The sequence below is a fragment of the Monomorium pharaonis genome, chromosome 4 (assembly GCF_013373865.1).
Source record: "Monomorium pharaonis isolate MP-MQ-018 chromosome 4, ASM1337386v2, whole genome shotgun sequence".
NCBI classification, from domain to species: Eukaryota; Metazoa; Arthropoda; class Insecta; order Hymenoptera; family Formicidae; genus Monomorium; species Monomorium pharaonis.
In genome coordinates this window covers 1,950,193-1,964,821 of record NC_050470.1, presented here as the reverse complement: position 1 = coordinate 1,964,821, position 14,629 = coordinate 1,950,193, and the positions used below count along the sequence as shown (strand labels likewise).

General features: G+C 38.8%; 1 protein-coding gene across 8 annotated transcripts in view; it reads left to right on the top strand.

Annotated features, from left to right (window-relative positions):
• The window catches only part of LOC105833654, a 55,928-nt gene that overhangs the window by 12,310 nt on the left and 28,989 nt on the right, over positions 1 to 14,629 (top strand). For 5 of the 8 annotated variants that reach the window (XM_036285320.1, XM_036285318.1, XM_036285319.1 and 2 more), the window contains exons 3-8: positions 1,577 to 2,215; positions 3,775 to 4,011; positions 5,871 to 6,399; positions 9,116 to 9,586; positions 11,424 to 11,727; positions 12,146 to 12,449. In XM_036285320.1, coding sequence (XP_036141213.1) covers positions 1,577 to 2,215; positions 3,775 to 4,011; positions 5,871 to 6,399; positions 9,116 to 9,586; positions 11,424 to 11,727; positions 12,146 to 12,449 — 2,484 coding nt within the window. The remainder of the gene's footprint in view (positions 1 to 1,576; positions 2,216 to 3,774; positions 4,012 to 5,870; positions 6,400 to 9,115; positions 9,587 to 11,423; positions 11,728 to 12,145; positions 12,450 to 14,629) is intronic. The other 3 variants (XM_012675542.3, XM_012675544.3, XM_028189341.2) reach the window with 2 other exon arrangements.

The following is a 14,629-nucleotide window of genomic DNA, read 5'->3' as shown; positions in this document are numbered from 1 at the left end:
TTAGAAAACATACTGTTTAATTCTATTTTCTATCACTTGCAATCATAGCATTTCTAATTTTAAATAAAATAATTTAGAGCTTACTTTAAATAAACAATTTTTACTTTAGTCAACAACAAGATCTCCAACAAAGTGCTTCTCGCGTCATTTCGCCAGAGAGAAGATTTGCAAACTCATTTTAAATTCTTCTTAAGCATGCTATTTTATTTGCAAACCTCGTTTGGTAACAATCTTTGATTGTGTCGCATGACAGAAGTAAGCTGCGACAACAAAATTAAAATGTCGAAGGGCCTAAATTTAGAATCCGTCCATACAAATAGAATCCGCCAGTCACTGACTTGAGTCGATTTTGAAGTGACTCTTCAATAGTCATCTCTGCCACTCTTTCTGACTTTTCGCCTTTCTCCTCACGTTTTGCCCGCGGAATAATAAGCACCGTTGACGTCATAACGGCACGTACGGCCGACGTGAATCTCGTGTGACACGTCCGCCCGTTTCTCTGCCAAATTCTGTCCGAGACCCATATAAATCGCCGTTATTTATCGTCATCTGGATCAATGACGCTGGATTATCGATTGATTGGTGACTTCCAAAATATTATTACCACCCAAGTCCAAGATAATATTCGAAAATATTATCTTGGACTTGGGTGGTGATATAAAAAGGACTGGCTGGAATTTAGGGGTGACACGGTGAGAAAGATTTAAAACGAAATGCGATACGAAGTCCTCAGAAAGAGTATGCAGTAATACGTTTGCTTATACGTCATTTTCTTGTAAGTTTAAAAATACGAGATACATTCGAGACAGCGCGGAGAACATGTCCCTAAGTTAAGGGACATAAGAGAAATGGAAGGAAAAAAAGACGCGTTGTCGCAGACGGAGAAATAAAACGGATATGAGTACCTGTGAAATACAAAGAAATAACGGTAATTATTCAGTTTAGCCCTCCCCTTGCACCCCGTCCACGCGTTCTCTGCAGCACATGGGTTTGCGACTTTAAGTAAAGCAGAGATATCATGTATCGTATTTATAAAACTTTTTTTTGTAATAACTTTTTAACAAACAATGACCGCCGATTAAGTTATAAGGAAAAGTTACTCAGGGTCATGTTCTTGATAATTATTATGTCAATGTCCCCTAAACTAAATAATTAATAAGAATTTATAAGAACCAAAATAACGAATAAGAATAACAAAGATATATGAGTCGTCCTAAGAAAAAGAGCCGGCGGCATAATTCTATTTTCGAAAAAATTTAGTAACGATTTTTCTTTAGCGTTTAATTTAAATCTTCTGACTCAACACACAGTTTCAAATTAAATTCATACGTCTGAATGAAGGAAGGTTTCAAGTGAATATATATGCGTTAACGTTTTATAAATCGCTTTCTAAAGTAAAATTATAAACATACATGCGCCCTATCTTGGAAATATAAAAAGAGAAACCATTAAGAACCTTAAGACACTTTCTTTTTAAGAACAAAAAGTCAAATAAACTTTGGACGCTGAAAGAGATTTTAAACGACGATGAGGATTTGCTTTATAAAGAAATGAAGAAAGATTCATCTGTTTCCAGGAGAGTCTGCCGCCGATCAACTCCAGAGAGGATTCGCAGGAGCGCCGACGGAAGCGGAATTCGCGCGAGAGCGACTCACGGGAGCGGCTGGCCGAGAGGCCGGTAGTGGAAAAGCCTATCGATCTGGCGGCCAGCATCACCGATTGCTGCTGCATCGGTCCACGATCACGTCTCCCGCTGCCGCGGATCCCGCCGGCAATCTCCGCGTCCTCGACCTCGACGTCCTTGATGGCAACAGCGGCATCGTCCGCGTCGTCATCGTCGGCGTCGTCGTCGTCGTGCCCTTCGGTTGTCGCCGGTGGTTATCCGTCCGGGGAGATCGCCGACGGCTGCTCGCCGCCTCTTCCTGCTTCCACCGCGAGTGTCGCGGAGACGACGCCGACGCTCGCTAATAATAGTCGCGGCGCGATGCAAACATCGGTGGGGAACATCGGCAGCACCAGCCAGCAGCAGCAGCAGCAACAGCCGCCACATCACTACCAACAGCACTATCCCCAAACAGCGGTGGCGGCGGTAACGTCGTCGTACTCACCCTCGACGTCGCTCGACTACTCGTCCGGCGTCCCGACGACGACGCAGACCGTCTCCGTGCCGCGACAGCTCGCTCAGTGGACGAAGCATCAGACGCTCAAGCTGCAGGTACTTGCTGAAGTCGATCGTGTGCCGAGCTCGATTGTTTGTTCCTTGCTTGTTAATTCAGTCAGTCGTTCGGTTCTTCATTGTCGTTCCGTTGCCCGCGAGTGGTCCGTTGTTTCGCGATGGGCATTCGATCGCGTTTGTTCGTAGCCTCCATAAAGTTCAAGTTTCGCGCGTAGACTCGGTGAGGTGCCAAAGGTGGTCACACAAGGGATACAAGGTGGAGTGGCTTAGGTCTGGAAGACTCTGTGTCAGCAGTCCGGAGGTAGGTCTCAAGGTGACCGTTAGGAACTTACGCCTGTATTCATAGTCAGACCTTTTATATCTTTAAGTTTATCTTCAAATACTTTACAGATCATTTTATTGACCTCAGAGCACTTGAACATAAACTTAAGGAGGCCTTAAATACAAGACCTGACTATGAATACGGGCACTCTAATTTCTTTGATGACGTGATAAATTCTGTCGACCATAGGTTTGAAATCACCTTGATCTTTAAGGCAGAATTCATCAAAAATTGTTTACATTGCAAAGAAAATTTTTTCTTTTTTCCCTTGTTTGTGATGTTTAAAGAAATCAATAACTCTTATTTGAAAAACAATTTCATAGATTCTTATTAATTATATTACAGTTTGTATCTACAAAGACTCTTAAATTTTTAGAATATGATAAAAGGAATATTTAATACAATATTTCGTGAATAAATTTATAACCAAATTTTAATTATTTACATTTATAGATGTTTTACGATTACATTGTTTTTTTTTCATTTTGATAGATATAAATTTCTGTTTTCAATTTTATGAAACTGTCAACTCACTCACTTCGTTTCAATATATATTCGCGGTTTTATTGCGCTGAAAAAATTCATTAGCAGAATGGCGTGCTAAAATTCACGCTTGATTTTTCTGCATCCATTCGAACATCTCTTTCTTCGTCTGCTTTTTAAACTCGTGTATTCGTGAAGCTGCCTGATTTTTGGATCACCTCATGCGGAGCAGACGAGAGGGAAAGATAAAGACGAACGACGAAAATAGAATATCGCTTCTTCGGTGACTAGTACGCGCATGTATGAGTTTTCGATGTCCTAAACCTGCCACTTTACGCATTCGCTCGCGTGACATACTCTCGCATTGCTATTATTGTATATCAGTCGTTGCACAAGCATATACATTTTGCGTTTACGAGAAGTGTTTGCAAAGCAAATATTTTTAATACATTTTTGTATTTTGTGTGTGTGTGTGTATATATATATATATATATATATATATATAATTTCTGAAGATCAGGGCAAAGCTAGAAGACTTATCTTTAAGCTAAAGATTTTATTAATCATAAATCATATATCAAGAGATATTTTGATGTCAGTCAACGAAAGATTGATAACTTGATTCTATGAACTCTCACCTTGATACTCTAGGAATTAAAACTGAAAATAGATATCTGGGAGAATGAAAAATAAATAGGATTATTTGTGTTTTATCGATTTGGTTTCACGCGTACTTCTATGCATCGCTGTTACAAGCCGAGAAACTTATTTGTTCTCCCCTGTTCGGCTGCAGGAGCCAGCAGTGATAGCGGTGGACCGATTGCACAGGTTTCGCTGGAGCGGGGGCGGAGGAGGAAGTGGCAAGAAATCCTCTTCCGGCCCCCGCAGCGAGAAGGCCGAACGCCTTCGCGAACTCACTGAGAAACTCAAGGGACCAGCACCGGTTCCGCCACCCAGAAGACCATCGCGAGTACAGGCTTCCTCCCCTCCTCCAACCGGATACCAGCCGTCGTTTCAAAATTATCCACAGGTGAGGAATTCCAACGTCATGGTGACGAAAGTGCGACGTCTTCTGCTACGCACGAACGAGCGACATTTTACGAACTGAATTTTTTTATACTCGCTCGCGTTTGCTATTGCCAAAAAGAAAATATTCGAATATTCTTATTATTGAATATTACATTTAAACATTGTTACATTATATATTATGAAATCACATACGTATAGAAACTAATAATTTGTATTATTTGATATGCAACAAATTTTACTTAATTATTTTACTAAGTAAAAAAAATTAAAGAAAATTTAAAGTAATTATTTTATGTTGCAAACGTACTTTTCCACTTGTAATTGTAAAAGGTATTTTTATGTTTCTAAAAACAATTGCATTGTATTAAAGACAAAATTTATTTGTTATTAAATTTTAGTAAATAAATTAAATTAAATTAAAAAACATTTATCTTTTTCCAATTTGTAAGCCACACACACAGTGCAAAAGCATTAAAAAAGATATAAATTAATATTAAAAATATTTAGTTTCTGTTTTGAGACAGAAAATTAGAAAGATAATTATAGATATTAACTTTATAAGACATAGTCGATACATCAACTTCTCATTAATGAATTTCAATGCCCATCTTACCGTTCATTCCAAGAAGAGTTTTGCTGAACTTCACGACTCGCAAGACTTCTTTGTCACGATTTCGCTGAACTCGGTGCATGCCAAGGCGTATATATACATGATCTCTTGTAATCTACATACTGGACCTCACGCAAACGATTATCATTCTGCTTATTATAATTTTTATACATTAAATTTCTATTATTTTCTTGCTTACAATATTCAATTTCTTGCCATAGCGTCAATAGTAATACTATTACCTCGTATGAATATGACGTAAGGTTAAAGTTATGCAAATTTTAATAACATTTAGCCTACGATAATACTTTAATAATTGCACATGATATATTTAGTTAAAATCCTAATAATTATATGTATAACTAGCTATGCCCTGCCACGCGTTGCTGTAGCTCTCTATTCTTATGCTACGTTTTTTTCAAATTTTCTTTGCTTTCGTTGTTTAACTTTCAAGAGCCTTGCTTTACTGTTGCTCTTTTTATTTTATTTTTGAATAAGCATTTATCTATCTTTAATAAATCTAATATTCATTTATTCACGTACTGCTAACTTTTTTTTCTAAAAACTGCCATAGATTTAGAAATCCATTCAAAAGACTGTTTTATATAAGTTCCTTTTTTTAAATAAAATAACAGCCATCTTTATTTTTCTTATTACCTTAATTTAAACACAATAGAAACATTCTTCGTCTTTCCCAGTCTCTCCCCGTCTCTTCCGGTCTCTCCCCGTCTCTCCTCGTCTCTCCCCGTCTCTCCCGGTCTCTGTCTGTCTCTCCCTGTCTCTCCCCGTCTCTCCCCGTCTCTCCCCGTCTCTCCCCATCTCTACCCGTTTCTCCCGGTCTCTCCCGGTCTCTCTCCGTCTCTCCTGGTCTCTCCCCGTCTCTCCTGATCTCTCCCCGTCTCTCACGGTCTCTCCCCGTCTTTCCTGGTCTCTCCCCGTCTCTCCCCATCTTAATGTGTCAAAATTTCAATAATATTAATGAAAAACTATTTTTTACACTTAAATTATGGCCATCATTTCTGAAACACCGGTATATCCAAAATCAAACCCCATAAAAACACTCCCGTTTTCGAATGCAACATTGTGTCAAAATTTCAAAGCAATTGGTAAAAAACTTGGAGATCTTAGATGAGGAACAAACATTTACATTTTTATTTATATAGATTATATGTGTAATTCGAATAAAATCATACACTTTTATCCGATTTAAATTGACTTAATATAAAGTCAGATTAACCTAATTTTTTTAGACGGGCTCAAATCCAAGTTGCGGTCGTTGCGAGGGTCGATCATCTCATCGCAGTTATACGTACAGCGAAGGTAGCCAACATGGTAGTAATAATCAGCAGCAGCAGCAGCAACAACAGCAACAGCAGGAAGAAACTCCGAAGACGATGGTCCGCAGTGAGAGTGTCAGTGAAGAGTGTCTCAGTGATCGCTCGGGAAACAGCATATACAGGAAGCCCTGCCACGACTCGAGGAAGACCTCGAGATCAGGCAGACCCGAGAGAAACAGTGATGACGTCAGTGACCTCAGAAGCAAACCGAATGCCAATGCGGAGGCGGCAAAACACTTGAGACAGTACAGTGATTCCGTGGTGGACAGTGCTACGAGTGTGGACGATTTGTGTGATAACCTGAGCGCCGCTTCCGTTGGTGGCAACGAGGGGGAGGCCCGGGATGCCATCACCAGGTTGGAGCCGCGTGGGCTGCTCGCCTTTCACAGATCCGGCGCGCCCTACAGGAGTGCCTCCTTCGGCCAGGTGGACGTTAATCAAGGTAAGCTTCCATGTGCCGTGGAGACTCGCTGAGCTCATTAGGGGCATCTTGCGAGTTAGGTTTAATTAAACCAATTACAGTGAGACTGATGCAGATTGCGTCCACCATAAGATTTACTCTATCGTCATCACGCTGGGCAGAAGGAAAATCAAGAACGCATTTAGGCGCGATTAAGTAGAATTCTTTGATTAAATATCTCGGTTGAATTTTTGAAAAGAATGCGTTGCTTTTAACATGCGATAGTAGATTTTTATGCGCGCGGACAACACTATTTTTATTCTTCTCTTAATCCACAATCCACACGTGTATTCGCAAGATACTTTTGGAAACGCGGAACTGAAGTAATGCTACGGTGACAGCCTTGTATTAGGTTTCACCCTGAACTACATACCGCAGAAGTTTCGGTTGCATAATGAAAGACTAGAAATAAGAAAAGCTTTAAGTGCGGCTGTCAACAAGATTCGAGTTTCTAATGATAGTAATAAAGCCTCTAGAGGCCTTGACCTGTATGCGTATTATCTGCTTAGATCACTAGGTTTTAATGACTTTGTAAATTTATATCTTTAATAAGAATTTTACGTGCTCTTAAAAATGTAGGATTAAATCTTTCTGAAACAAATAAAAAAAGAGAAAGGTAGCGTTTATATGAATTTTACAATTAAATCATAAAGCTTTATAAAAAACACATAGATATATCAGAAAATAATTTTATTAATAAGGAAAGTATTATAAATTTGTACACAAGAGATCTTTTTTTCCTTATCATAGGCAATTATGCTTATTACAGGTTTGGCTTTTTAATACTTTTTTATTTATATTTATTTATTTAACTTTTTTATTTGCTCGTCTAAGCTCTACATTACATTTATTTTTATAAATTATATTTATATATTTAAAACGTATTAAAAAGATGTTAAAATGATAATAATAAATTTATAGTTTAAGTAATAAAGTATAAAACCATTAGTTTTATGATGACATCGAAAGTGCGAAAATGCGACGCCTCATTGGTAAGCCGGAAACACTTCACGCTTCCGCGACAACAAATCTTTCGAGACACCTTTTACGCACGAAAGACAGACTGCGAGGACGGATAACCAGGTGCTTTTCAAATATCCTCGCCAGAACTTTTCTGCGCTTGCCCAAATCTCTTTTCGCGAACGAGTGTAGAAGCCAAATCTATTTATTTAACTATTTATGTTGTACAGAGCTCGAATAAATTTCATTAGATAATTATGTTATGTTCGGATATCTCCATTTTTGTGTTTACCATTATTTTAATTTAAAATTTGTAATTTATTAGCTCACAAATTTTAATAGAAATTGAAAAATAAAATTAACTCAAATTTAATTATTATTTCATACAGATCGATAAAAGCTTGAACAAATAGATATGTTCCGTTTCCCATACTGAAATACAATTTGGTTTTGCACAACATTGAATTCATGTATTTCGTATTTCACTCTCTTCAAAGGCACATTATATGATTATTTCTATGCGGAAAAAATTTCTTCTTAGAATTTACTCTAAAAATCATGGTAATCGGAATAAAACGATATGTTAGAGAATTTTATACGATTTTCTCTGATTTATTAATATCCATTACAATAAAATATAAAATATTTGATAAAATTTCACTAAAATGTGTAATAAAATTCTTTAAGTACTCACTACTCTACCATGATTTTGAAGATTAATTCTAAAAAGTAATTCTCTCTTTTAGAATATCCTTATGTGTGAAAAAACGTCATTGGCAGACGAAATAGGTTTCCGTATTTTCAACGTTGAAAATGAAGTTTATAGAAACGTTATTAATTTATTTTTTTGGTTTAATTGTACGGAATAAAATTTTCTTTCGTAAATCTCAATTGGTCAACACGCGTTTCCCGAAACTCCGCCAACGAAGTGCGCGCCGCTTCTCGCATCTTCGTGATCTCTCATCTCGTACGGTCTGTTTGTTATTATTGGAATGGTCCACCTCCTCGGTCTAAGAGCGCTGCCAAACTTACGTGACACTCGAGGAGGTAATTAGGATTTCCTCTAGTGCTCTCTGCGTTTCTCGTCTTCTCTCACGATCAAGAAAACCGCGGCCTCACTGTTGCTCGGTGCAAGAGTACTCGAGTTATTATTGAAAGCGCGCGTAATACGTGCATCTCTGGAATACGTCAGTCGAAAGGTATTTGCAGAGACCACTTGAATTTGTATCGAAAACTTTTTTATAATGCAGTTAACAGTAGTGATGGCTATGACGCTCACAATCTGCTATAGATTAAAATCTAAATCTGCCTACCTGCAATTTAAAGTTTCTCTATTTATTTTTTCAGCTTCTTCAGCATTCCGAGAAAAATAAGTTTTTATTATAATTTATTTGTATTACTTATTATTAAAAAGAAATATGTTTAATTTAGTAAAGCGCATTATATATTTTTGTAGTTATTCAGAAATTAAAAGAAATCGATGTTTATTGTATATAAAATAATGTGATTTGAAGTGATTGTTTTACCTTATCAAACCACAATAAAAATAATTCTTTTTATTGTATATTATTTAAGCATTTTTCGTTTGTCATAATTTATTTAATTTTCCAACAATTTAATATGTTGCTTCTGATAAATTTCACTCGCGCATTATCCTTTTTATATTGTAATTAAAATGCTTTAAAATAAAACAGAAGTATAAGGATAAACTTACTAACCATTTACGATTTTCTGCAAGATGCAGACTTTACTTTCAGCGCAAACTCGCACTTTCCTCTTCCAGCGAATCGACAGAAAACTCAGCCGATCGTAACGTCTAATCGCTCCGAGACCAAAGACGTTCGAGCGAGCACGTTACCTCGTCGTCGGGGTGATGTCACTCCAGGTAGCACGACACCTCAAAACAGTCCCAATCGACAGAGCCCGAGGACGTCGACGCCCAGCGTCGACAGCGCCGTCGGCTCTGCCGAAGGTCTGGGTGTTTCTCAGCAAGGGAACCACGAGGAGATCCGACCTAGAAGCGATGGTTCAGATAGTCTGGCAACTTCCAGTGCACTCACTAGTCCGGAACCGCTAGTTCCAGAGACGAACCCAATCGAGCCTAGGATCGATCTGGTGCAAACGGAGGCGCCCACAGTTGAACTGGTTGGCCACGAGTCTGTGTATCCAGTCGTTGAAGGAAACATAGTGGAGGAAACCATTCAAAAAGGTTAGAAAAATTTATCAGTGCGCATTAATAGCTCATAAGCTCAATATCTTAAGAAAGAAATTACGATCACCTTTAACTCTTGAAAAACGAAAACAAAAAATATCTTCTTATAATCACATTAGAAATGTGTGCTTTATTTATCCTATTTTATTATTTAGAAAGATAACAATATCATCTATATTAAATCAATAACAGTGTTTGTTTTTTAACAATTACTTATTATTTTGTTATTACGTTTTACTTTGTTTTACCTCAGTTTAGAATTCTATATTTGCTGTTACAAGATATTAATTTTTAACTCCTATATTATTTTAAAATGAAGAGGCCTTTTTCGGCACACCTTAACGTAATCTCATAAGAACTCTCTAAATCATAATTAGTGAAAACTCGACAAAATTAGTGGAAATACACGGACTTTCAGTGATATACATATAATCATTTACTGATTATCAATCAGTGAAATAAATACACTGATTTTTTTAGTGAATATACACTAATTCTGAAAATTACTGAAAGACAGTGAATATTCACTGATTATCACAGTTATAAATATGCTACTGCGAATCAGTGAATATTCACTGATTACGATTTAGAGAGAAAAGAAGTAAAATTTCCACTCGTGGTAGTGACTCGATTGTATGCGTGAGAGAGATATCTCAGTAGGATATAAAACGGAAATACACTCGCGTGGGAGTCCGCGAGTGTGCGAGCAAGATCTGTTTGCCCGAATTTCGCGCGACGTTGCTCATCGCGCGGAAACAACGGACGAACAAGGCGACGAAACGGTGCTTGCGACGTCCGAGGGATACTCTCGTCATCAGTTGAGAAATGCGCGTCGGTTCATCATTTATTGTGAATAGAGCGTAGCTCCAGAGCCGCGTGAGAGCGGCCGTGCGTGAAGTCATCAATGAAGATGGCTATAACTCAATGACGCTCAAACGTCTATTTTCACTCTGGCACCCACCGTTCTGAAAATAGTGCCGTGCAAAATAACATGGAACTTACGTGCACCTTTGTACCCATGCTCCTGTCGATGCACCCAAAATAGTCCTCGTACCCTCCCGCATTTCCCGATTCCCGCGTTACGCTTTGTTCATCGTCTCTGATATCGCGGAATACATGAACGCCTGCTTGAGATTTGATCCTATGTTAATAAACTCTATTGCCCGGAGACCGGATTTGAAACGATAAATTCTCACGCGAATAACTCTCTTCTGTCAATTTGACCAAAAATTAAAGTGACTTTGAAATTAAACTTAATTTCATTGAAGCCATCACTTCTTTTAATCCAAAGTTTGAGAAAAATAAAGCACACAAAGTTTTTCTATAAATAATAAAATATTCGACAGGAAGAAAGGGGGATAAAATATAAAGAAGTTAATTTTTTAATAATCTATTTTATAGCAAAAATTTTTAATTTACAAATTAAATAAAAGATTTATAAATTTACACAGTATTAGAGGAGAATAAAAATTTAAGAAAGATTATAAAATATAATACTAAGTAAGTTTTCAGACTCTTAGCACAGAAGTATAATCAAGCCAGAAGAGAAGTGCTTTTAAAAGAACGCCTAAGAGTCTGCTTCTATTCTTATATATTCTAGTCTTAAAATATATAGATCTTAAAATATAGTCTTTAGGTATACAAATGTTTCGGAACAAACTCACTCTATGGCTCCGAACAAGATATACTTGGCTCATTGTGAAAGTTTGCAGCTCGAAACTTAAGTTTCATTGGTTTTGATAGAGATTTCTCTTTGATTGTTATTAAGTGTCAGAAATTGGCGAATTTGATATACGATAAAGAGATCACAAAAGCGTGAAAATTTTGTTTTTAGAGACCAGGATAGAGCCGCACGAGGTGATCATTACACCACCCCCGGAGGAGCCGCGGTTGAGCCAAGTGAGCGAGGGCAGCGAGGCGCCGAGCGAGACGCCCTCGGAGGCGTCCTCGCCATCCGGCAAGACGAGACGATACCGGGGCGACACCAGTAAGAGGAGGAAGGGCGTGTACATAACTCAATGGCCAGAGCCCTTGGACGCGGACAGGAACAAGCTGTCGGCTCAGAGCAGCGAGGAGAGAGACGAGCCACCTGCGACACCCAGCGACCTGTCTGACTGCGAGGGCCACACGCCTCGAAGGTAACCGGAGAACTTACGCCCAGACCCATCGAAATAGAACGGAAGTGTGCCTGACATGAAGACGCGACAATTTAACATATTCCTTTCCCATTCTCATACTCGCGTTAATAATAACCTTAGCGAGGCAATCACGGTTCAATGCGTAAAGCAAGAATCTTGACATTTGTGACTTTCCTTTTTGCAAGTTTTGATATTCTCAAATTTCGAAAAGAATTCGAAAAACATTTTTTTTAATGCACACAAGAGCGTAACAATTAAGAAATTTTTTTTTAAATTTTCTGAAGGTACATTTTTTTCACATTTGCATTGTCCAAAAGTTTAATTTTACTTAAAGTTAAAATCTTTATTTGCAGTCTTTATATACACACCGCTTATAGAATAAAAAAGTATTAACATTTTCTTCTTTTCAAACATGAAGGTACAGCAAGAGGCCCCTTCGCGGGCCGTACGGGCAAATGCTGGAGGCCGAGATGGCAAAACCGCGCACCACCGATATCGCGCTCGACGAAGGTCTTCGTCCTCGCAGAAAGATCTCTGCAAATCTCTCGTACAACGCGAGCAGCAACAACAACAGCGGCTCCGAGCCGCCCACGCCCTGCCACCATCGGACGACCTCCAGTCCGACGAAACTCGAGGGACATCCGGGGCCGAGTCCTGAGCTGCTCGCGGAACTGCTGAGAGGGTCCTCGGAGAGGGTGGCTCGCGCACCGGCGCATCGAAACGTGAGTCAGAGATTATCTCGCTTCGATATAAATTGCCGGTTACAGTGCCCCGGCTACATTTCGCCCATTTTTCGCGATACGACGGAGATAAGGGTGAGGGAGGGCCGTAAAGTATCCACACGATTCGTGCAGCGCATTTGTTATCGAGACATTTGATGCATGCACAAGGCACGCTTCTTTTTGATTAATAAACGAGCGATTTCGTCGAGAAATTTCTTTTCTTGTACACACGGCATGATATTATTTTATTACAAAGTTGTTTTAATTACATATAATTATATATACGCGACAATGAAGGAAAGGGAACTGAAGCCAATGTTGGCATCTTAAATCTATCTCAAGGTTCACATAAAATAATGGGGTCATTTATTTTTAATTATTTTTTAAACTAAAACCATAAACTTGACTGAATTATTTCTTTAAAAGTCTACTTTTCAATAATAGGTAAAGAAAAAGATAGATAGATCGTGTCATTCAGTCATTTGACATTCTTGTAGTATCTCTCCTCTCTGTGGAAGAAGTGCTTTATTTATATCCTACGTTGAACCATGAATATGAGTGACTGGTCCTCGTCGACAAATCTCCATGTTAAAATGAATAAATCTCGAGATGAGACGGCCACATTTCGCGCTAAATGCGTGGCATGAACGCGAGCCAAAGAATTCTGACTCCGGTTCTTCCCCGAATTTCACTTCTTTTCTAAATATCATACAAAGACGCTGATCGGAAGCTTATCTCCCTTGTATCTCTGGCTCGTGCATCAGCGTTGTAACATCTGGCCGCGGAGGCCACGGAGGTAAGGCGCCGGTAAACCGAAATCCGCAGTCTGAGCGAAACGAATGGCCGCGCTCGCATTCGCGCGCTTGTTCGACTCCAGCGCCGAAAACATAATCTAATAATAATATACGGCCATATTTCTCGGATGAGTCTGTGCCTTGGCCAGTGCACTCGACGTTGGTGTAGAGAGGAGTCCCTATACGATTCTGGCACGGCGGGGGCGTGTGTACTACGTGGATATTCCTGGCGGGTTAGGCGTACCTGGGGACCGACCGGTCCTCAACATCGACGCTGTGATTCGCGTGCTACGTGTGATCGTTTTGGCGCAATCTCCGCGACCTTGCGCGGTATATAAGCTTTTCATCTCGCTCGGCCGACGTTTCCTTCTCCGACGTTTTTTCCAACAAATTTATTTTATTAACGAGCAAAACTTATAGGACCATGCTACTGGAATATTTCTCGATCTGCTACTGAATTCTACTTTACAAACTGATTCTACTTGCAAATTGTGTCAAGTTAAATTAGGCTTTGAGAAAGGAAGTTAAATTTAAGTGACACAGCGAGGGATACTTTTGGAAATTACATCTAAACAATTTTAATATGATTTTGTAAGTTTCCACTCTCCTCTCTCGTGTATTCCGTGATTGAACTTTACGCAATTCTAATGGGCTTATGCAATGCACGCGTCCTCTATCCACGTTTGCCGTTTGGAAAGAACAACAAAGAACCGCGGGAACGATAGACCCGTTTTATTCACAAGTCCTTGGCAGCCGCAAATATATCACTTAAAGATGTCGCCATAACTTAGTCACGTTCTCCACGCCGAATAGGAATCAGATGGATCCTCACATCGCAGTCAATTTGTTCGTGATTGTAGGATATTGAGCATGAAATGTTAAAACGTTTGCAGCTATTAGCAATAAAGTTCAATTGATGTTAGCATTTCAATGTTATTTACTAGATGTAGCAAGTGAGAACTACTAAATTTACATAAGAAGACTGAAATAGAAATATGTAGCAATACAAAAAATAGACGCGTTGCGAGTAATTCAATTTAAATTTATTTATAAAACGATTTGCGCGGATGTACAAGTCATGTAAAAAGAATTGCAAGAAATCTCGTTGAAAAGATTATTTTTAAAATTACTTCTACTCACGCGTACGTATTAAAAATAGATTTGCAGATATGCAGTCGATTTAACAATGAAGAATGCATATCTCCTTAGCGGAGGAGATATTCCATGAATTTCTTCGCTGGGATTTAAGTCGCGGATGAATTTTAATATGAATGACGTTCGCGAACGAAAATTAACGAGGATTTTCAAAGAATTTATATTATATTGCGATGATGCAAACACACGGCGGAAATTAGTCACGACGAAAGAAAGAAAAAGTTCTGAGAG